The sequence below is a fragment of the Antennarius striatus genome, chromosome 9, assembly GCF_040054535.1.
Source record: "Antennarius striatus isolate MH-2024 chromosome 9, ASM4005453v1, whole genome shotgun sequence".
In the NCBI taxonomy this organism is placed as follows: Eukaryota; Metazoa; Chordata; class Actinopteri; order Lophiiformes; family Antennariidae; genus Antennarius; species Antennarius striatus.
Genome location: NC_090784.1, coordinates 15,172,493 through 15,196,201, shown reverse-complemented (window position 1 = coordinate 15,196,201; position 23,709 = coordinate 15,172,493). Strand labels below are relative to the sequence as shown.

The 23,709-nt window shown below is 37.0% G+C and overlaps 2 protein-coding genes across 3 annotated transcripts; both read left to right on the top strand.

Moving 5' to 3' along the window:
- The first annotated feature begins 6,541 nt into the window (after window positions 1–6,541).
- On the top strand, window positions 6,542–7,423 carry msmp2 (microseminoprotein, prostate associated 2). Its single transcript, XM_068322794.1, has 3 exons — window positions 6,542–6,650; window positions 7,059–7,167; window positions 7,249–7,423. The coding sequence occupies exons 1-3, from the start codon at window positions 6,542–6,544 to the stop codon at window positions 7,421–7,423; spliced, it is 393 nt and encodes a 130-aa protein (XP_068178895.1).
- A 995-nt stretch (window positions 7,424–8,418) lies between these two features.
- Window positions 8,419–23,672, top strand: nbn (nibrin). Of its 2 annotated transcripts, none has more exons than XM_068324594.1 (17): window positions 8,419–8,557; window positions 9,276–9,397; window positions 11,481–11,608; window positions 11,838–11,997; window positions 12,075–12,178; window positions 12,305–12,422; window positions 13,601–13,791; window positions 13,880–13,980; window positions 14,102–14,234; window positions 14,336–14,469; window positions 14,860–15,034; window positions 15,945–16,572; window positions 16,714–16,803; window positions 17,872–18,006; window positions 18,188–18,301; window positions 18,384–18,433; window positions 22,005–23,672. In XM_068324594.1, the coding sequence occupies exons 1-17, from the start codon at window positions 8,527–8,529 to the stop codon at window positions 22,036–22,038; spliced, it is 2,448 nt and encodes an 815-aa protein (XP_068180695.1). In that variant the 5' UTR covers window positions 8,419–8,526; the 3' UTR covers window positions 22,039–23,672. The 2 variants fall into 2 exon arrangements, with proteins under 2 accessions (XP_068180695.1, XP_068180694.1); XM_068324593.1 differs by having other exon boundaries at window positions 17,869–18,006; window positions 22,005–23,671.
- Window positions 23,673–23,709: the final 37 nt, after the last annotated feature.

Here is a 23,709-nt window from a genome sequence, read left to right as displayed (position 1 = left end):
AATGTACTGTAGAATCTGTCAATTTAAAATAATGTACTGTATGTAGTATGTTTTTGCTTCAGGATGCATAATCTGTCACTGATCATATTTAATGCCAAACACTGAGTGTCTCTAAATCATATGTCGTATTCTGGATGCAGAGCACAATGTCATTCTTTCAATGCACTTTTTAATTCTCTGTAGCTGTTCTACAGATTCTGTTTCTTGCTGGCTGACAGAAAAAAATTGCACTGTTAGTTGGCAGGGTCCTTCATGAATCATTATTTCTGACAGGTGATGTGAAGACAACATGTGTTACAGTCGCACACAAACTCCACATGGAAGGGGCGATAATATCATCAAGTCATGCCAATAACCAGAGATCATCCTGACAGCCAGAGGTCACCTTGATTCTGTATGATCATCCATTGACATGCAGTAAGTGTGTGTAAATAGGATTACTATAAAAAAGATAAATGGACAAAACTTGTACAGTGTGATGGTTACTGATTGAATCTTTTACCAAATGTTCAATGAAGGTTCTGAATATTACTGTATGGATCCACATACTGTACATATTGATCTGTTTTTTCATATTGTCAGAAGTGCTCAAAACATGTAAAGAAAAAGAAACCGGTTTTGATTTTGTCAAAGTTAAAATAGCACTAGTTTAGGTTGAAAATACTCACTATGATTAAAAGTATTGAATTAAAATTGTCAGTAGTACAAAAGAGTCAAAAGTTAAAACATTGATATTGATGGATTAATGTGTAAATACAGATGTTTTAGCATGAATAACAGTTGTTACTACTGTTAATAGAACAGGCTGGTTTGTGATGATGATGTGTATTTTCCATGTGAAACCTTGATCAATTTGATATTTAAAAAAACCACACAAGAAAATATCGAAACAAAAAACAAGCATAGACATCACAGGATTTGGTGGAATTTTAATTGGATTATTGTTTTACTTTACTTCTCAATCAATGTAATTACAGAATTGGATAGTAAAAGTTTGCTTTTTTCTTTTAAAAACGCCCATTTTGTGCTAAAAAGTGCTAAAAAGAGACAGAAGAATATAGCAATATAGTATTTGGGACATCAGTGATTGGATATGTGAAATGACAAAAGAGACATTTGTGCCAGGGTGCAACAAAGTGAGGTGACTTGTGTGTTCACGCTTGTCCTCCCTACAGGCTATAACTAAGTTATTTGACTTTATGGCTGTTGTCATGTGTGTGTGTGTGTGTGTGTGTGTGTGTGTGTGTGTGTGTGTGTGTGTGTGTGTGTGTGTGTGTGTGTGTGTGTGTGTGTGTGTGTGTGTGTGTGTGTGTGTGTGTGTGTGTGTGTGTGTGTGTATGCATGTGAGAGAGTGAAAAAGAGAGAGAGCTTCCAGTAGGATGAACATCAAGCCTATTGATCAGGATAATGTAGGGAGGAAAGCCTTCAGGCCAGAGCAGCTCATCAATAAAACTCTAATTACATGCTGTATGTGTGTTACTGAAAGACTGAGTGTAAGTGGTCCCCCCAAAGTCACAGGGTTGTATATATAAATGCTGTCCCACAGAGGGACTGCTCACATGCGTACACACTCAGATAATCATGTCTTAACAGCACACAAACTTATTTTGAACTAGCTTTATGACGATTTTTTTTTAAATCACAGTACACTTGGATGCTGTGTGTGGATAAAAGGAATTGGTAAGTATACACATTTTTTTGCATGTGTAACTGGATGTGTGGTGAGCTTTGTGTAGGTAAATCCTACTTGTCCTATTTTGTTTTTGCTGTAACCCTGTCTCTCTGGAAGCAGTTTGAGTCACAGATAGGTGATCTCAAATCTCACCCCTGCCCTGAGGAACTTATCCTCTGTTGTATCCCATTTGTGCTGGACGGGTCATTCAGGTCTTCCTCTACTGTGTACACATGCTTTACTTCTGTATTGTCTGTGGCTTGCATTGCCTCATGAACACATTGTTTCATTCTGTCTCAGACACAGGTTTTTCCACTCTGCAGAGGCTCTGACTGGCTGGAGGCTGTATGATATGTTTGATATTCGGTTGTTCTTGTACTTTATCCTGTCAACTAAATATCAGACATATTCCTATAGAGTCTGGCACTGACTTCTGACACCTTTACATGTGTAACATATTCAGGTGAGTGGTTTTGGACCTTAAACGTTTCAATAAATGTAATATCATAACAGCTAAATTTTATGAAATTTAAGGTCATTTGGTTTCCTTTGAATTCAGTTTAATTGAAAATTTCAATGTAAAACAATGTAAAAGAAAAAATTATTGCATATATTATTGATATTGCTGTTTACATCTAAAATAAATACAAACAGGTATAAGGGTATAGCTATCATTTATCAATTTTCGAAATGATCTCTTATGTTCGTAATAAAGCAATTAACAAAATGAAGCTTCAGTGTCCACTTTATTTCACTGCCTTTTCTTTGCCTACATCAAACAAACACACACCCACATGGTTAACAATGACATTTACAAGACTAACATGAGATACATGTGACAGTTAGTGCACATCCTGGTCTGTGAACAAGCACACATCTTATTGGTGCCTTAGATGTTTATAACATCAAACCTGAAACCAATGTCATTTCACCCCATCAGTAGGAATATTCAGTTCAAGACGGTTTTTAGTATTTGTGTCAGGGCCTAAATTTACTCTTATGACATGTCTCTACAACAATTGTGTCACTATCTCTAACTCACATTGCATTACATAAGTTACAGATTCATTACATAAGTTGCATGCCCCAGATAATGTATCTATACTTTAAACTTCTTTCCCTGCCAATTAATTCTTTAGGAACGTTTTAATATGGAAGGATTTGTCTTAATTAAAGCATAATGAGCTATACCCCAATGCGCCCAGTACTCCCAGCCGAGCGGGACTGAATGACTGGAAATTCTGCTTTTTTATACTTGATAGATGCGGTAAACCTCTATGAAAAATGTCAACAACTGACTTTCAGAGGATGACTCGTGGTATGTGCTTTCTTTAAAGCTTCATTGTGAACACAATGATGACAAAAATATTTAAAGTTGGGAAACTAGAAAGACAGGTTGGAGTGCAAAGAAGAATTTAGCAGGAACATGGGGTATACAACAGTGCACAGAGAAAAAAAAATTCAGTGTATGTGTGTGTATGTGTGTGGGTGTGAGAGAGAGAGAGAGAGAGAGAGAGAGAGAGAGAGAGAGAGAGAGAGAGAGAGAGAGAGAGAGAGAGAGAGAGAGAGAGAGAGAGAGACATGTGTATATCATGGCAGTTCAGAAAAAGACATAGCCACATGCTGAGAATAAAAGCACCATGAAATAAATATAACATTAAAAAATAACATCAGATTGTGGTCAGATGATGATCTAGATAAATCAGCTTATACAGTATTGTGTATGCAGACTGTACAATGTTATGTAATGTCATTATCTAGCAGAGTAGAAACTATCTATAGTCACTAATTCAAAATGAGTAAGAATGTGTAGTCAAGTGTAACATATGGTTATAAGAGTGCAAGATATAGACAGCAAGTATTCATGTGCTGTTGACACACACATGTGCAAGATGGGGTTTTTTTTTTTGGTAACTTTTTGCCTATAGAGCAGTGGTGTGAATTTGGTACTAATCCAGAGGAGTGGTAGGTATGGGAGCTGTGGTGTTGTGCAGCATGGTGGCTGATGATATGAACAAACCCTTAAACACTTGGAGGCTAGTGGCCAGATGAGTTTATGGTTGAACTTTCTCCTCTGTTGTCTCGGCTCTAGATGGAGAGCACAGGAGGGATTATATATGATGGTTTTGAGCTTTCCTCTCATCTCTGTCACTGCCTCCAGACTATCTAGATTCATCCCCACCACAGAGCTAACATTCCTCACATTATTCATGAAATAAAAGATGTTTATACAAGCAGTGTTCTGGATTAATTCAAATTTGCTTACAAATTACACAGAGTTGATTTCTTGTTCTGTGATCCGCGGAAGCGGAAGAAGCAGTTTGGAAAATGAATGAATGTATGAATGAATGAATGAATGAATGAATGAATGATTTTTCTGTGAAACATAGATCCTGGTTGCATGGCGCAGTCAGTTGATAAGCTTCTCAACTTTTAGGAAGTAGATAACCTGAAGATGATTGGTTGCTGGGAATTTTCCCACAGACACTCCAACATTTACTCGTATTGTTTCCATATTTTTTGATATCACATGATTCTTGATTCTACCTTTCAAGTTCATATCAAATACAAATATCAATATTAATCAGAGCTGCCATAATCATTTCAAGCTCTGTTGGATTAGTTTATCAATGGTGAAATCACATGAGGTCAATTCTGTCATGATCAAAGATATGTTCTGTGTTTAAACTAAAAGAATCCTCAAATCAATGAAGCAAGAGGCAGAAATAGGTTAAATCCTGGATTCACTTCGTCACGTCTCTTTTCCCTTGAAATTATTCCCTTGATAGAAGTGATATTACTCTTTATAAAAGTCAAGTCTTCAAGTAAAGGTGACCTTCCACCTGCTCACCCTTCTCTGCACAGATGAATAAATAAATGTGCTTCCTATTTGAATACTGTTCAAGTCTTCTGTCTAGGCAAACAGAAATTGAAACATCAGCGCAAAGTTACAGCCGCCTCACAATGCGCTGACAACGTGTCTGGGGTGTACCCTGTATCCAGCTGGGATAGGCTCCAGCAACACCCATTACCTGCAAAGAGGATGAAAGTCTGGAGACGAGAGGATTATGTCATTTTGTCTTCAAGAAAATGGATGGATGGACGTTATAGTGTTTGATATTTTGGGATTTTAGTACCTCCCAAAATATTTTTATCAACATCCCCCACTACATGTACATTTTGTTGTCACTGAAAGTTCAGGATCAGTGAGCTAAGATCAATTGTGTGTTCACTGAAGATAGGTTAAACTTTGAGGAAGCCTTCCGGTGATCATTGCATTTGCCTGTGCATGTGTGCATATCTACGTGCATAAACATATATGCATGTCATGTAAATGCATGTAGTCTCAGCACTGGTTTATTTAAACAACTCATAGTACAAATAATAAAAGGAATGTACTCAATCTCTTCCACAAAAATCTGTTCAAATCTAACTGAGAGGCCCTTGTTGTGTCTCAGGTATATAAATGCTACACTGACGCAAAAAACATGTCGAGCAGACTTTTAATAGAAGCATTCAAATACGGTCATTAGATCTAGTAACGTCACATTCAGTATCCAGGAATCTGCTTGATGATTCACAATGTAAACGACAGGACATTGAATCAAGCCATTGATGTACATTAATTAATGTGATATTAACTCAATTGTAAGAGGCAGACAATTATCAAAAGCATCCTCATAATCTCATTTTGTAAATAGACTAAAGCATCTATTTAAGGCTGCTTTGTTTTTCTAATTGCATACATTTCAGTCGGAAATTATTTTTTAATTAATTGTTTTTTATGTAGGGAATGTTATTGTTTTTTCTATTAAAATGATTGAAGTGCTTAGTGATACTTTACCTTGTTGTATATAACATAATATGACTCCAAATTACCACATTAAAGCACCCTTCATGTGTTTTTTTATAAGAACAGTAATAATTTTAGATGATATTCTACAGTAAATCAACAGTATAAAAAGAGTGAATTTACAAATGACTATTTCAATTGTTGATGCTATGACTGCACTGTTTTTGCATAGGGAATCTGTGATTTTAATTGAGTAAGATTTTAAATTCCAGACATTTGCTTGTAATATTTTTAAGTCAGAAATGGGTCTGAGCAGCCTACTTCATCCGTTGCTGCAAAACATGTTATACTGTACTAGATTTTAGCCTTTAAAAGAAAGTGCACAACCTTTTTGCAAAGAAGCATGTACATGTTTGTCTGTTTGACTTTCATATAAAAATGTAAATGTAAGCACAAGTCAAGGGTTCACACATACATGTAGTTCCTGTATAAGACAATAGACAATAGGCCACTGGCTCACTGTCACTGATAAGGTCAAATGGTAGGTCCTGAGACAAATGTTATCTGAAAGAGCACAGCATTTAAAAGAGGGAAAACAACAAACATTGTGATAATTATGTGTGTGTGTGTGTGTGTGTGTGTGTGTGTGTGTGTGTGTGTGTGTGTGTGTGTGTGTGTGTGTGTGTGTGCGTGCGTGCGTGCGTGCGTGTGTGTGTGTGTGTGTGTGTGTGTGTGTGTGTGTGTGTGTGTGTGTAGAGGGGATGGACAGACAGCACTGATGTAGAAATGATTGCAGAGATGTAGATGTGCTGCTTTATATAAATATCTAGGAGTGCCAGGAGAGCCAGCATCAGCTAATGAAGAATAGTCTGAGGAGGAGATAGAAAGAATCAAAAGGGAGAAACTGAACGGAAGAACAAATAGGGGGTGAAGGAGCAGACAGAGGACAACTGAAGGAAAATAATTTTGTATATTGTAACCTAAAGAGGTAAAACACTTATCTTCTGTTTTCTATGGTTTTAATCTCTTTTGTACTCATGCATTCTTTTTTTCTGACTTTTTTTTTTTTTAAGAAAATGACAAACACAGGGAGAAGCGTGCTCGTGGCTTTGTTGTTGTTACTGAATTCCACTTCACCATGTATTTCTGCGTACAATGGTGGCGAATGCTTCTTCAACACTAAAGGTAGTGTGTAAACACACATGTAGACATAATATTAGCTAAAAAGTATTTATTTTATGTAGAATTAAGTAATTGGACATGTTCTGTGGGCTGCTTCTAGTCTGCATTTATGTGAGTTCTTTCTTATTTCTTACCTAATTATATTTATTAAGCATAGTTATTATTTCAATTGCTATGTAAATTATTAATTACAGTCATTTATTAAATATGATTCATGGTAACAGTTTTAATAAACAAGGAAACACCGTTAAAGCATTAATAAAACTGCATATATAAGATATTGTGCAATAACATAATAATAAATTGAGTAATAATAAATAATTTTATGTAACAGCATGACATTGCCAATTTTGCACAATTCAATATTTCCAATTTTTTACGAGTCACTCTAAATCATATTTATGTTTCCAGGGAGCTGTGAATACATGGGACAGTTGTACGAGATAGGAGAGAGCTGGACAACCAGTGATTGTTACCGCTGTGTCTGCATGGAGCCATTTGGAGTAGGATGCTGTGACCAGTGAGTGGATTTAAAATCCAATCAAAATTGTTTACTCATACAAATGTGGCATAAATCCTTTGACTGTGATTCTGCCTGCAGACGCTCTAATCCTGTGGACTACCCAGACTGGTGTGAGATCATTCTTAAACCTGACACCTGCACAAGTGTGGCAGTTATGAGAATCAATCATAAGCTACCTTGCCTCTGGGGTCGAGGCCACCTCAGACCACCTGCAGGTCAATCATGGAAATCTGATAATGATCCTATATTTTGAATGGAGTGATTAATAAAATATTTTTTTAGAAATGAAGAGATATCATGTTTATGTTGGATTCAATGAATGGAGACTATGTGTTGTAACTTATTATTTATAGGACATTACACTGTGCTGATTTTTATGAAGACATTTGTAAACAACTACCTCTCTTTATGTATTTCTATTGTTCTATATTTTAGGGTTTTGTTATATGAACAGCATTTTTAATGCCCTATTTTGTTCGTTGTGTTATGTGTTGATGACCTTCATAGTCTGGACAGTTTCTGGTTGATGATTGAATAAAAGTTCAAAATTAATTTGTGTTTTTGTCATTCCAAGTCAAAGTCAAAGTAAACCTTATTGTCAAATGTACCATATATGCACGACATACATAACACATGAAATTTACAGTCCTCTCAGACCCACAGGCATAAAAAAAACACACACGAAATAACCGTTAATATAGAAAATTAATTTTTGTTTCATGTATTGCTCGCTTTAGAATTTATTCATATCATATATTTGACCTCTTTGTAAGTATCTGCTAACATATAGAAGAATGATGTATTAAGTATTATTTTTGCATCTCTTATGAAAACACCAGCTAAGAGAGCAAATACTTAATAACAATATCAGTGTAGAAATAAATTGCATGTCATGTGTTCAAAGTTTTATTATTTATAATAGAAAAGTATTCTAATCAAAAAACTACATGATTGGTGAAAAACTACCCACTCTGAGATTTTCTGTAAGCGACCTTCATCCAATTTATCCATCAGCAGTTACAGCACCTTTAGTTGAGTTGAGTTTACTGTAGTTGTGCTAGTCCACGAGGACGAGAATTAATCCTCTAATTAATTGTTCACACACAAATTGCTGATTATTAGAGTGTTGTGTAGTCCCGTTGTGTAACTTGACAAATTTATGGTTTATGATGTTTTAAAATGTAAAAACGTGTGCAATACTTGATAGTTTTATTTTGAAACTACTCTGTCGCGGAGCTTTTACGTCATATAATCGCGTCTTCCCTGGATAGTGTAAATGTAAATGCACTTTGGACTTATAAGTTTTACTGACATTCTGTTGCCTTTAATGAGTCAAAAATCACTTCAAGTAGTAAAATGTGGATTCTGACACCACTGAAGCAAGGAGGTAAACCTTTCTGTAATGTTTAATATTTTAACGCTAGCTTGAGGCAGTTCGGCACTGATGGCTAACACGTTGATCAATTTGTTCTGTTCGAGCGGTTCTTGCATCCCTAAAAGTGAGCGCCTTATCGAGATGGGGTTCGACATACTTTAGTTGACTTTTCCTAGGTTTTTTGGTCAACGGTGGTGTACATCTTAGTCTGGGCAAGGAGCCCTTATGTAAATTTAATTGTAGTCTAGAAAGCTTTGTCAAAGTAAGTTTATAAAGTTTGATATAACATTTTAACAACTGATTTGATTTGCAAACGTGTCCACCTAGGAAGGTTTGGATAAATCTTCAGACTGCAGATACAATGAAAAGTGCTATAAATCTAAATTATTTTGCATGGAGATCATCAAGTTTTCTTTTGTGATTTAGGTTATTACCAAATCACAGCTCATCAAAAGTAAACATGGAAATCGTTCTATCCATTAGTAGTGGTTTTGCAGTTCCTTGTTCTCCATTGGATGATTGCAGATTTTTTTTTCTACTTCATTAGCCCACTCAGCATTACAATAACACGTGTTTTCATTTCTCGCTACTGACAAATGTATTGAGCTTAAATATTTAAAAACATTTTGATGATATAATGTTGTACAAGTTGTGTTTGTAAAACCACATAGTGATTACCTGTTAAGGGTTTCATATAAGAAGACCTATAACTTGCTTCTGTCACTAACAGGTGAGACCCACTATCTGCTCTCCAGTAACGTTTACGTGGTCGGGCGCAAGAACTGTGACATCCTCCTTCCCAATGACCAGTCCATCAGCAGGGCTCATGCTCACCTCACTGCTACTGACCAGGTGAGAATATAATTCTAAAATACAAAGACATTGTCTTTCTTCATCTTAAAGCATGTAGTTCATTATTTAATGGACTGAAGGTGTTCATTAAAAAAATACTTAGCCAGTTATAGATACACACTTGTTTCTGTACTTCTTTTTGTTTATGAACGTGTTACGTACATTCCTACAACATACACAATGTATTGTGTTGCGACAAATGTTCTGGACATTTATTACAAAGCTCTAAATCACATTGACAAGAAATTAGCATTGCTTAGATAGTAGTCAAAAGCAGATTGTTATTGCTGTTGGTCCTAGAGGAAGGCATCAGATAAACAGATAAACTATTTTAATGATACACTTGAACCCAGTTAAATCTGAAAATTTGTAGCAAAACCAACCTTTCAAAGTTAGAAAATTTTCTCTAGTCTGAACTGATTGTCTCCAGTCGTGGCAGTCTGGCTGATGATGCACGTACGTTGCCAATTACTAGTCTTAGAACATAAGCTGTATCATCAATCAAGAGCTACTTTGATAGTTAGTCAGTGCCATAGACTAGAAAATTTTCTCACTTCTCTGTCACTTCCATGCTGAAGTATGGAAGTGCTGAGGCACATTAAATCCTGTAAAATATTACAAACAGTTCTAGAATGAATCAAATAGAAAAATACATTACAATACCACACTAAAGGTGTCAACAATGTTAAGTTCTCATGAAAAACAAATCGAGTTTGGTACTGGGACTCACTACCTTTTCATGGACTGGCATAACCTCTGGAGAAAAGGTTTTCACAATTTGACCAAATAGGAGTGATGTATTTTTAAATCCCTTCAGTGTATCTTAATTTTCAACATTAGGAAAAAAAATGTGAAGAAATAGTCATATCTATTGGTCTTGTGTTCTGTCAGGGACATTCCAGTGTCTAAAGTCACAGTGAACTGTTAAGTTGTGAGTAGAAAGTGTGACCTGCCAACCTGATTAATCCTCCTCCACTAACAGGACTACAACTATGCATACTGAATAAGCTAGTTATGTGTCCTTGTCCTCAAAAAAAACTAAGCAAAACTTTCATCTAAGACGACGAGCTCGGTGCTAGGATTTAACAAAATCAGTTCCAGTGTTTGAATAAGATCTCACCCAAATAATGTGATGACTCATATTATGCTGAAGGCGCAATTCAGTGACATCAAATATCAACATTCTGGTTTGTGCGATCATTGGACCTAATAATCTGCTTAAAAAGAGTGCTGTGAAAAATGACTGCCCCTGCGACAGATTTCATCTATTTGTGTTTGTACTCAATGCTAAATTGTGTTGTACTGCAGGATTTAACAGGATTTAATACTGAACAAGAACCTGTGTAAACACAAACTACAAGTTATAAAAGTTAATTGCTTTTTGTGTGACAACTTGGATTAATTATATATTTTTGAATATTATTAATTATATTTCCCCCCATAAAAACTAACTGCGTCAATCACTGTTTGATGCTGCCGTCTACCTGGCCTACCAACAAGCCTGTCCAGTTAAATCATCACCTAAATATACCATTGTTAGAAGTATTACTGTAGTTTAGCTAGAAGGTCTCATCAGTAACCCATTATGCCAAAATTAAAAGTCCTCAGAGAGATGGAGAAAAAGGCAATTTCATTAAATCAGTGTGGAAAGGGTTACAAAGCTTTTTTTAACACACTGTCACTCCACAAATCCACAGTGAGACATTTTATCTACAAATGGTGAAAATGAGGAATGGTAGTGAACCCACCCAGGGTCCACCATCCAATGACAGAGACATATAACATGCACAGAAAACAGAAGAGATCAGGAGATTCCCAATTCTAATTGTAGGAAAAGGTTTTTTTTAAAAGAAAGGAAAAACATACAGCCTTTACTGAATAAAAAACAAAAACAAAACTCTTGTCAACTAGTGTCATTAAGTGTTCCTTCAAAAAAAAAAGACGGGCTGAAATCAGACACTTCTGTAAGGATATTATCATAATTCTGTCTTTTTGTTTGTTTGTTTTTACTCAGACAGGTTATGATCTCTTTCTGTCTTTGTTCTCACATCTTGTTTTAACTGATTTTAAATCATGTTTTTAGACCTTGACTCTTAAGGACTGCTCCAAGTATGGAACATTTGTCAACAGCCAGCGCTTGACAGAGAATACACCTGTGAACTTGACATGTGGGGATAATCTTACATTTGGTGTTTTTGACAGTAAATTCAGGTATGAAAATGACTCAAGTCTGTTATTTCAGAAACTCTGATTTTGTTTTTTATTTGTCTTTTGTCTGTTTTTATTGCACTCACCTGGTTTTATATTACCTAAAGTGAGAAAATGCTTGATGTAACTCACAGAATAGGTTTTATTAGATATATAGAGATAGATATATACTTTAATGATCCTATTAATTTGTTTTACTGTGTTGTGAATCACGATCTTTGCACCATGTCAGTGTGGATCATCAGAAGCTCGTGGTCTGTTCATCATGTTTGGACAACGATGGCAAAGCATCACTCTCTCAGGCTCTGTTGGCTTTGGGAGGAAAACTGGTCAATACCTGGTCTCAAGAATGCACCCACCTGACCATGTCATCTACAAAAGTCACCATCAAGGTAAGGAACGGACATTTTATAATCCTTCAAATGTAAGACAGTGTTGTTGCTGAACATATCTTCATGTTCCCAATCAGACTATTAGTGCTCTGCTGTGCTGCCGTCCCATCGTAAAGCCAGAGTTCTTCTCAGAGCTCAGCAAATCTGCTCACCAGAAATTACCCCCTCCTAAAGTTAACAGGTAAAACCCAGTCCATACTTTGCAAGATACTTTAAGACATTGGTGAATAAGAATAGAGAATAATAGAGTAAGCTGAATGCCACAGGCCACCCCAAACTCATCTGTGCCTGTCATTGTTTATTCAAGTTTCATCCCAGAGATTGATGAACCCAGCTTGAATAAAGAGGATGTCAACCTTGACATAATTCCACATCGTAAACAGATTTTCACAGGGAAGACCTTCATATTCCTCATTGCCAAGCAGGTATGTCTTTTTTTTCTCTTTTTTATAAATTGTTCTTTTTTTAATGCATTACGAACCACGAAGTAAGTAATCCTTGATTAGTCAGAATACTTTCAGCTCATCTGTAAATATTAAGAATGGGTTTTGTGTTTTAATAGTTTCCAGCTGCTACACCGAGCAGCACGGAAACTTCTCCAAACAAAACCAGCTTTCGGTTGGCCCACTACCTCCACTGCCATAAACCATTCAGTCAGAAGGTTTGACAGAGATGGCAGTTCATTGTGTTGAATTGCTTTCTGAACTACACACTGGTGGTGACTGATAATGTTAAATATATAAGTCTTATTTCAAGACAAAAAGGCACATAGAATCACATAAATGAAGCATCTCATTTATGGTGATAAAAGTTATCAAATACAATTTAAAAATCTTCTGGTGTTGATACTGGAGTTTTAAAACCACAGCAGGCCTAAGAAAATATCCTCCCGGGTGAGTCAAGGATAATGAGCCACATGAGAAAGAAAATTATTGTAGGCTACGTAATGACCAAGCTTGTTTTTCTTATCAAGAAAGTCACATGACCTTTATGTTCATGAAATGAATGGAGGATGCTGGGTATTCGTCAGCACAGGTATCCTCTGGGAGACTCACTGCTCCCTGGTTCTAGCAAGAGCTGCAAATGAGGACTTTTTTGTTTACCCTTGATAACATATTCTCTGGATTCATTTTTACATGTACTGTATAGAATTTAGAGTTTAAATTCAAAATGTACAGTATACATGTTCTTCTCCATTACAATAAATCCATTACAATAAGCCATTATAATGTAATTAATCTCTTATTATATACTTATTATACAGGTACATGATTTTTTCACATGTGAAAAACTTTGCACAACCTGCATGTGCAAATTATGAAACCTCATCTAGTGCAGTCTCATCTGAGGAATCCTGTCTAGCCTGATCGATATGATAGTATTAAATGACTCACTTTTGCTGTCAAGTCTTTTGTAAGTTTCTAAGATATGTATATGACATACGGCCATTAGCATTAGAAAATATCTTTTACAGTTACAAAATGATTTATGGCTGACTCAGAGGCCTGTCAGCAGACTGATATTGGAGGAGAGGACCTTCCTTTAATCCAGACCTACTAACAGTTATGTTTATTTAGAGCATTTGCTGCTCTGTTTTCTGCAGCTGAAGCGCCTGAGTGCAGCAGTGAGTTTTGGAGGTGGCAGGAGTCAGTTGTTGGAGGAGGGCTCTGTGCCTGAGGAGTTGCTGGGTTCTCCACAGAGCTGTGTGATCGACGTAACATCAGGCAGCTCCCAAGCTCTTCTTCCTTCCTCCACAGTGGAGTGGGCAAAGTCTGTGAAGAACATTGTTCAAAGGTTTGTTGTTTAGAAACGCACTTGACTGTGTTTTTACCAATTTAGTTGTCAATGTGATGTTTCTCAAAGTATTTTTTTACGGACACAGAAAAGGCCTTCGAATCATCACAGAGAGTGAAATTGGATTGGCTGCTATCTATGCATCATGTGACCATTATTGTAACCCATCCAGTCTAATACCACATTCAGGTGGGTGACCACATTAACAAGTTCTAATTGCTGTCTTAATTTTTCTTTTGTTTTCTTCTTTGCCTTTTTTAGTGTTTTAACCTTTTTCTTTCATTTGTTCCTATTGGTGTAAACGTCTTAGAGTTGGGACCAAAAATGAATTCCAGAATACCGAGTGCATCGCTGTCACAGAGTGTGGCTGTGGATGAAACTGTGCTACCTGCACCATCTGAGAACATCACAGCTTACGCAGTCAACACAGAGCCAACACAGTGGTATCAACAAACACGACAGTCATATGTCTGATATACGCTGTGCACGCAGCACTCTTCTGTAGAAAGCATGCCTGATGTATCTTACAATCATTATTTTTCAGGACAGCGCCAAGTGAAGGTACAGGGGTGGTTGCTGTAGGAGAGACACCTGAGAAGAAACAAAACCCCAAAAGCAGACAGCTCTATGAATGCAAACCTGAAGCTCAGAACAAGGCTACCGGTGATGTTACAGCAGGTACATTCAGCTTGTAGGTTAACACTGTAGAGAACATGGTGTTAGTGCAAAATTATTCCCAAGACTCCTTGTTAGTGAGCTCTGAATGAGAGGCCTGAGTGTAAGCTGACACAAAAGAAGGAAGTGATCCATTTTGTCGACAACACAAGCAATACTTTATCTGCACGTGATGTTTTGTGTCTCCTTACAATGTGTGTGTGTTGTGGGCTCATTTGTCAGAATTTGAATGTTAACGTTTATTTTTAGAGTAATGCAATGAGGTACAATATCCAGCTACAGTTTAGTTCTGCTCCTGTATAGTTCAGCTTAACATGAACTAAACTGAATGGTTTCTGTAAGATGATTTGTTAACTTTGAAATTCTGTGACCAATCAGCTCTTATGTTTGCAGTTTTAGGTACACACACTAGTGGCATTAAGTCTCAACCATCTCTTCCCACGACCATTGGTGGCACAAAGACGTTCCTACAGAAGCAATCCCCCAAGAAACAAAAGATCCTTTCACAAGTATCTCCACAAAAACAGTTAGCTCTGACCAATTTTTTTCAATCAGTCAACAAAAAAAGGTAAACAACAGCTCCACATATACTGTGTTGTATTGGTAGGTGCTATTAACACTGGTTGTAAGAATATTAAGTGGTTTAATATGATTTTTCATCCTAATCACATAAGGCGAAAATGTTGATGGTAAGAGCATTCTCATAGCATTACTCAGCTTGGGGCAGCGGTGGTTCAGTGGTAGAGCGCACGGTAGAGCAGGTCGGCCAATGTTCAGAGATCAGTGGTTCAATTCCCTCTCCTGCCCAAAAAATTAAAAAAACACCCGCAGGTGAGCTGACAGTGGGAGGTGTCAGCCCACCTCCGGAGTACTGCCGAGGTAACCTTGAGCAAGGCGCCGTCCCCCTTACAAGTTGCTCATTTGGGCGCACCACAAAGGAGCTGCCTGCCACTCTACCTCCTCTGCATGTGCACAGGCCCCCTGTGTGTGTTTGTTTGTTCAGGGCCTGTACAAACTAACATATGCATGTGATTAGATTGGAATAACTGGAGTGTGCTCTTAATTTCCCTTCGGGGATTACTAAAGTATATTCAATTAAATTAAAAAATTAACACTTTATGAACTATTTTTAAAAAATATTTAAACTCCATAGTCAGCAAAGTTTTTCATTCAGTATCTTTTTTCCTCATGAACATGTGATATCTACAATATCCACAATGGAAATGATGAATAACAGTTTGAGTTCTCCCTAAGCCCAAACTGAGGCTGACTGAGGGATATAGTCCTGTTTATTTTTTATATACCATGTGTATGTGTATACATACATAAAAGTGTTAAACAAATCACCTTTAATAAAATACTGACATGCTTCTAATGCATACTTTTCAATTTTAAAGCAAACTTTTTGTGTTTGACAACTACTTTTTTGAGTGAAAACAAGCAGAAATTCTTACTCTTTGTTTCGTTCTGTCATCAAGGCCTTTGGAGGATGACCCGTTCACAGCTGTTTCTGAGCCAAAACGGTCATTACTGGAATCATCCCCTGCTGTCCAGGCAGCAGCTATCACAGTCACAACCAAAGAAACAGACAGAGTACCTGCAGGAGCATCCCAGACACCACTGGAGTCTGCAGATCTTTTTGTGGGAAAGTCAGAGGGTAATCCAAACAGGTTCCAAGAGAAGACACAGAACAAGAAGCGAAAAAATATGGAGGTGGACATACAGATGGATGAACTGGAGTCTATCATGTCTCAGGACATGGACTACTTTAATGAGCCTATCTCAGGTAGTCAAGGCCACCAAGCACAGCCAATAATATGTAGCTCAACCAGTAAGGAACAAGGTTTAAATACTGTCCAGGCTTCATCTACAAGCAAGAGGCAACGTGTCCACCTCGAAGAAAATGGATGTACCAGAATGCCTCAGTGGGGCTCGGAAAAAGAGTCGGGTTCTCTTAAGAATCACAAAACCTCTGAGCAGTGTCATGTCTCAATCAAGACAGAGCAGATTCAACCTTGTCATGACTCCAGCCAACCTCATGAAGTGCCATCGACCAGTACAAATAAAAATAGAAAGGTTTTTGAAGATGATGGGTCTTTCGCTGAGGTGAGGCTCTGTCTTATTTTTTATCCATAATCTACAGAAAATTATTTAGAGCTACAGTATTGGCTCACCAGATCTTCACTTCTCTTTTTATATTAATTTTTCATTATCATTGTATATTTTGCATCCTTTTAATACTGACAGGATTTAGGGCTACTGAAAGTGGATATTTGCCATCCTAAAGAAGAGCCCAAGACCCCTTTGAAGCCTGTTCAAGTAGAACACAACAAACAGGTAAGTATTGCAAAAGAACCTCAACAGCTGTAAATTGTCTCACTCAGTACATACTGCAACTTTTATGAGTTTCATATTTATGTCTAAAATATTAACATTGGGTTCTTTAACTCAAAATATTCCTATTTGTAATGGCTTCATGAATCCAGTATCAGTCAACTGTGATACAGACTGTAGTATGAAAATATACAGGAAATGTAGATCGATACATGCATAATCTACTCTTTAATTATCTACTCTTTAATAAAACATTAAAAGTCTTCTTATAAAAGAACAACACTCCCTACCTTACAGTATATCGCAGTGGGTTTAGCCCTCCGCCAACCCTCCACTCTCTGTTTCATGCACGTTTGTTACCTGATGAGTGGGCAGAGAACAGTTGGAGGAATATTTGGGAAAAACAACACATCTGTCAATACAATTTCTAAATACACTGGTGTATCAAAAATAAATGAATGAATGAATGAGTTCATTTATTTACAATAACAAAAATAACAACAAAACAAAATAACAATAACAAACAATAATAAATACAACAGAATGGTGTGAACACTATCCGAAAAGGAGTAGGAAGAACTGTAAACTTTTTTAAGTCCTACCCCTCAAAAAAAAAAAAAAAACTCATTACAAAATACTTGCTAATAATATTTACAGAAGTAAGTCAATCATTTAAACTGCATAGTCATAGAAAGATTAAAAAATAAAAAAATAAAATAAACAAAAACAAGGTAACTAAAACAGAAGGAGAAAAACAAACCAACAAACAGACAAACAAATAATTTCCCCAAGGGGATAATAAAAGTATGTTACTTCTTCTTTCTTCTTCTGTCATATTGCTGTAATGTTATTTACATGAATTATACTATTGAAAATAAATCAGGCTGATTAATATAAATCAGTAAGATTTTATATTAAAATTAGAACCTTAAAAGTTTTTCTTTTGTATCAACCAGATATTTGATGCCAATTTGCCTCGTGTGTCCTGTCATGCAACTTTTGCACACTGGCACTTTTCAAGTTTATAATTGTTGTTAGAAGTTGTCCTGTTAATATCCTCTTCCTCAGCAGTCAAAGATTAGTGACGATCTTCCTGAAAAGCTGGTGCTGGTGGAATTCCGATCTCTTCTTGTGACTGCACCTACAAAAGAGAAACAAAAGAAGCAGGGCACTGGCAACACGAAGAACTTCAAATGCTTCCGCAAGGTCTCTGCTCTGCAGCATACACAATAAATCAGAGTGTTGTGTATTCAAGCTAGTAATAGTGTGATATATGCCTACATATGTAGTCTAAAGTTATTAGTTATATAGGTATCCACAACTATGTATTTCAGCTTTATGTGTCTGTATAAAAGTTTAATCAGAGTTACTTATGTGCATATGACAGATTTACACACCTGGTGAAAATGGTTCCGCTCACCTCATTGGAGGGTCTGATCTGTTGGTTCACAATAAAGGCAAAAACTCTGACGTGGACGAATGGCTGAAGGACGCAGCTGAGGTACTGTCGTCACTGTGTGGCCATCAGATTCTGTGATGTGTTTGAGCCTTTCATTCATGATTTGAACCTGTGTTCATTTCAGGAGGAGTGTAAGAACAGACAGGATGAGTCGGTTGGAGATGACCTCTTCAGGTAAGAAGATTTTATATATACTGTATATATGAGATAGATACTGTATATACATACATACAAGTGGGTTAAAGAAGTATTGAAGGTGCTGACATGACATGAAACTTTCACCAGATGTCAGTAACAACCCATGCACCCACACATGCAAAAACATCAATCCTTAGATGTCCATAAATCAAGTTACATATAATAAAATAGAGTGGCACAAAGAAGAAATCTTGAACACATGAAGAAATGGAGGTGCAAAGACATGGAAAACCAAGCAATCTTGTTTGAGCGTGGACATTTCAGCAAGACAATGATCCCAAACTTACAGCCAAGAAAACTCAGTTTGTTTCAGAGAAAGACAGTAAAGCTGCTAGAATGGCCCAGCCAATCACCTGACTTGAATCCAACAGAAATTTGATGGAAAGAATTAAAGATCAGAGTCCAGAGAATTAGACCAACGGAACTTTGGCGATTAGAAGACTGTGCAGGAAGAATAAGGCATTTTAGCAATGCATGTAATTAGTATCTGCAAATAGGAGGTGTGTTGAAGCTATTATCACCAATACATTTAAGTATGTTCAATATTTTTCTACAATGTTATTTCATTTTAATATGCTGACTTTATGGATCTCTTAAGTTTTTCTTTCTTTGCATGTGTGGGCTGCATAGCTTGACATTGTGAAAGTTGCATCTTTTTAGAAATATATTTACTGTGTTTGTGTATGTGTGTTGTGTGTGTGTGTGTGTGTCTGTGTCTGTGTCTGTGTCTGTGTCTGTGTGTATATGAACTATGAATGCACACACATAGAATTATGTAGTAAACAAAATATGAACCATGTTTATTGTTTTCAATTCTTCAAAGAACCACTCTTTTGTTTGATTGCTGCTTTGCACACTCTTAGCATTCTCTTGATGATCTTCATGAGGTCGTCACATGAAATGATTTTCCAGCAGTCTTGAAGGAGTTCCCACAGATGTTGAGGACTTGTTGGCCCGTCATCCTAAACTATTTCAATTGGGTTCAGGTCAACTGACGCAGAATTCTTTCACCCTCCTTCTTGGTCAAAGCCCTTGCATAACCTGGAGGTGTGTTTGGGTTCATTGTTCTTATGGTAGGATTTGTGTGTTGTGGGGGTTGGGGGGGATCATTCCCCCTCTGGTTTTTACTTCTCTACCTCTGCTGAATTAATTTTATTCTCTGGTGGTGTAGAGGCTAAGCCCAGCCTTAAGCCACTGAGGTATTCCATCACACTGACGACGCGCTGATGAGCTTGCTGGAAATAAAAAGTCCAAAACGCCACTTTATGCTTGATTACTGTTTTATTTCCATTAAGTTTCTCAGTTAACTCAAATCAATAGTTACATAAAATAACAAAACATTCAGAGTTCAGCGTTCAAAAACCTGTTAGCGCTTATAAGCAAAAAAACTAACCTGTCCATCATTGGTTTGTACTTATACCTGAGCACCAATTATCACCTGGAGACCCAGCACATCATTTGGCTCATTTGGACAACACCATAATAGTTTAAAAAAAAAAAAAGATAACAGGCAGGTTGTGACAGAGTTTTGACACAGGTTGCCTCTTGATTACATTGCTGAAACTAACTTTCAACCTGACCTGAATTATCTTCAGTCTTGATGTTTATAAACGTCTCCATGGGGCGGCAGTGGCTCAGCGGTAGAGCAGACGTCTTGAAGACAGATCGCCCAGCCATCGGGGGTTGGAATCCCGCTCCCGCCACAACATCTCCGGAGTGTGAGAGGTGGGAGGTGTCGGCTCACCCCCAGGCCACTGCCGAGGCGCCCTTGAGCAAGGCGCCATCCCCCCTACAAGATGCTCGTTGGGGCGCGATTTCTTCACGTGACCCGTCACTTCGCCTCCCCTGTACCTCTATATGTGTCTGAAACCAATGTGTAATGAACACATGTATGTACTTCAGTGAAGTGTGAAGTGTAAAGAGAATTTCCCCAAGAGGTATCAATAAAGTGTGAATTATTATTATTATGAACATAAATACATTGTGGGTTTTTAATTTTGATAAATTAATTTCAATTGATGTCATCAGCAAAGCCCCCCACCCCCCTTCGTTCCACCATCACACTTCCCCCTCTGTGCTTCACAGTGGGAGCCATGCAGTGAGAAAACATCCACACAACAACTCAGTGGATGGAACCAGATATCTCAAATTTAGACTCATCAGACCAAAGCACAGATTCCCACTGGTCTATTTTTCATCCCTTGTGTTTTTTGGCCCACATAAATCTCTTCTTCTTCTTGTTTTACCTTAGCTGTGGTTCCTTATTCCCTATTTGACCATAGAGGCTTGATTATCACCGTCTCATCTGAACAGTTGATGTAGAGATGGGTGTGCTGCTAGAACTTTGTGCATTTTTCTGGGCGGTAATCTGAGCTGCTGTGAACTTGTGATTTCTGAGGCTGGAGACCCCGTTGAATTTATCCTCATCAGCAGAGGTGACCTTTGGTCTTCCATTCCAGAGGCGATCCTGTTGTGAGCCAGTTTTGTTTTAGCACTTAATGGTTTTTGAGACTGCACTTGGGGATACATGGATATAATACGGATTCTAGCAGGTATCAAATAGGGCTGTCATCCTGACTGCTGCACACGCAACTGATTGTCCCAACCTTACTAGTAAGGCAAGATAATCCACAAATTCACCTTGACGTGACACACATACAAGGTGGACACCATTTCATGGACTACCTCTTGAATGTCACTGGGAGAAGCCCAGGGTTTACAAAGCAGTCAGACTGAAGGCTGGCTACTACTAAAGGAATGTGCAATACAAAATATCTTCAGACTTCTGTCACAATTTTTTGTTTGCTATGTAATTTCTTATATTTTGCTTCATAGTTTGGTTGTCTTGTGTATGCAAGATGCGTATGAAAGAAAAGAACAAATCAACACTATTAATCCCACATAGGGGAAGTTATTTATCCTCTGTAGTTGTTGTTCACATGCATGTGTGTGTGTGTCCCCGTATATATATATATATATATATATATATATATATATACACACACAAATTTTTAATATGTATATTACATCATCCAGTCATAGTCTGGTGCAGACTAGAAAGGAATGTGGAGCCAGCGGATGCAATAAGAACGTACCAAGTCTTTCGTCATAGCGGTTGTCAGGGCAATGGAGGTGATGTAAGCCGCTGCTGCTGCCGCCGCCACTGCCATGTTTTCTTTGACTAAGCAGAAAAGAGACAGTCTGAGGTTTATTGTGTGTCTGTGTGTGTGCGTCAAAGCTGATCTGTTTGATCATGGATTCATGCTCAGTCAGTCATGCGTAGCCAGGGAACAGACTCTACTGCTAAGAAAACAGTCCTGTATTTTTTTTTGTTTGGTCCAAACGAAGTTTCCAGAAACAGGAAGCTTGTTTGCTTTAAGCTGTTCAAACACTGGCCATGTTTTACAGCACTTAATTTGGACAGTTTTATTGTTTGTTAATTCCTCTAAGGACATTGAGGAATGATCCATGGGGAACGTTAAAAGCCCATTCTGTCATTGGCAGGTCTATGAGATAAAATATTTTGCATGTGTTTTTGTGTCTTCAGGTACAACCCCACCAAACTGCACAAGCGGAGATAAAGTACCTTCATCTTGGCATCATACAAAGGGTTTTCATGTTTATGGAACCAGAAGTCTGAAGAATTATTTGATGTCTATGTTTCATTCTTAATGTTGGCAAATTCAGCATTGGTATAACTGCTTCACTGCTGCTAAATATATATTAAAATAATATTTGAAAATAAACAATTTCTTTTTTACAACTTTACTTCCTACTTGATCTTTTATTGTCTTCATCTCCACCAATACAGTCACTGACGGCAAGCAATGTGACGAAAGTCCCAAGATTTTTCTTTATGTTTTTATTTGTCAGTAATAAAAAATGTAGCATACAAAACATTAAAAACTCTTTAACTGTTCTAGTAAGCATCAAGAGTGTAAGTTAAAAGCAGATTTTCCTTTGTTTAAGCTATGTTTAAGCTGTTCTCTGGGTTCAGCTGAACTAGAAACTTGAAAAGGGATTCAAGTTACCATTTTTAAAATGAGTGACCCTTTAGGCACTTGTACACATCTGAAACTGTCAAGTAGATGTCAATGCAGACCAGCTATGGGCTGTTTTGTGCATATAGTTGAACCACATCTGTCCCTTCATATTAAAGGTAAAAGCCAGACACAAAATGCCTTAAGTTTTTTTTCCGTGAGAACTGAATGCCAAAAAGGACGCTTACCTTCAAACACAAATTTTTTCTGTATTGCATTGGGATTATTTTCTTTATAACAATCTTTTTAGAATTATTACTAACAAATACAAAGTATATGGATGGACACAAATCAGTGCTTTATTAAGCAAGAAGCTCTTAGAGTTGACAGCGGAGGACAGTTGTGTCCGATCTGATGTAGCAAAATCATATTTTTATACTTGAAGTGATTTCAATTAAGTCATTCAGTCTATTCTTTAACCATTTTAATATAATGGCTTAAAACTATTCCCACATCTTCTCTTATAATAGCTCACAATAGCTTCTGCAAGGCAAAGGTTCATGCCTGCATGCATGTTTAATATAGTATATTTAATATTTAAAACAAAAATTCAGTGAAAAAGCATCAAGGCCTAAATTGTCTGAAATTCAATATTAACAAATCATAGTTTCACTTATATGATTAGCAAAATGGATGTTGTAACATTATATATTTATATTTTTTTCCATTTTCTTAGTTATTGTGGCTTCAGTAACTTTAGTAATCCATCACTAACATTATGAAAGGAGCTAAATAATGTAGTTCCTGCACAGGGGTTAAAGTTTCATATCACAAAAACAAACCATGAGCTGTGTGTGAGCGGCACATGACACATCACACTCTTAGAGACAGATTTCTAATGAATGAAAAGAGAAAAATATATATATGGCTGCAATGAAGAATAGGTATAGGTTGCTATAGTCACTGTGCACAACCTGTCTATGCTATCATTTGGCACTTAACAAAACCATGTTTACTATTATGGAACTGCATCAGAAAGTTTTTGTCATTATATACACAAAGGGTTTGATGCAAAACCAAAGCAGCTACATGTAACGCTTTGTGCTATGTTTCACAGTACTAAGGGATACTATGACTGTAAGGAGTTTAGATGTTTGTCTTCACAGCAATAGCCACAACATCTATATAAAAATTTTAAAAATGACAAAATGTAGACTCTTATCGTAAAAGTAAATTTTTAGATGCTTTTATAATAATAATAAACCATTTTCT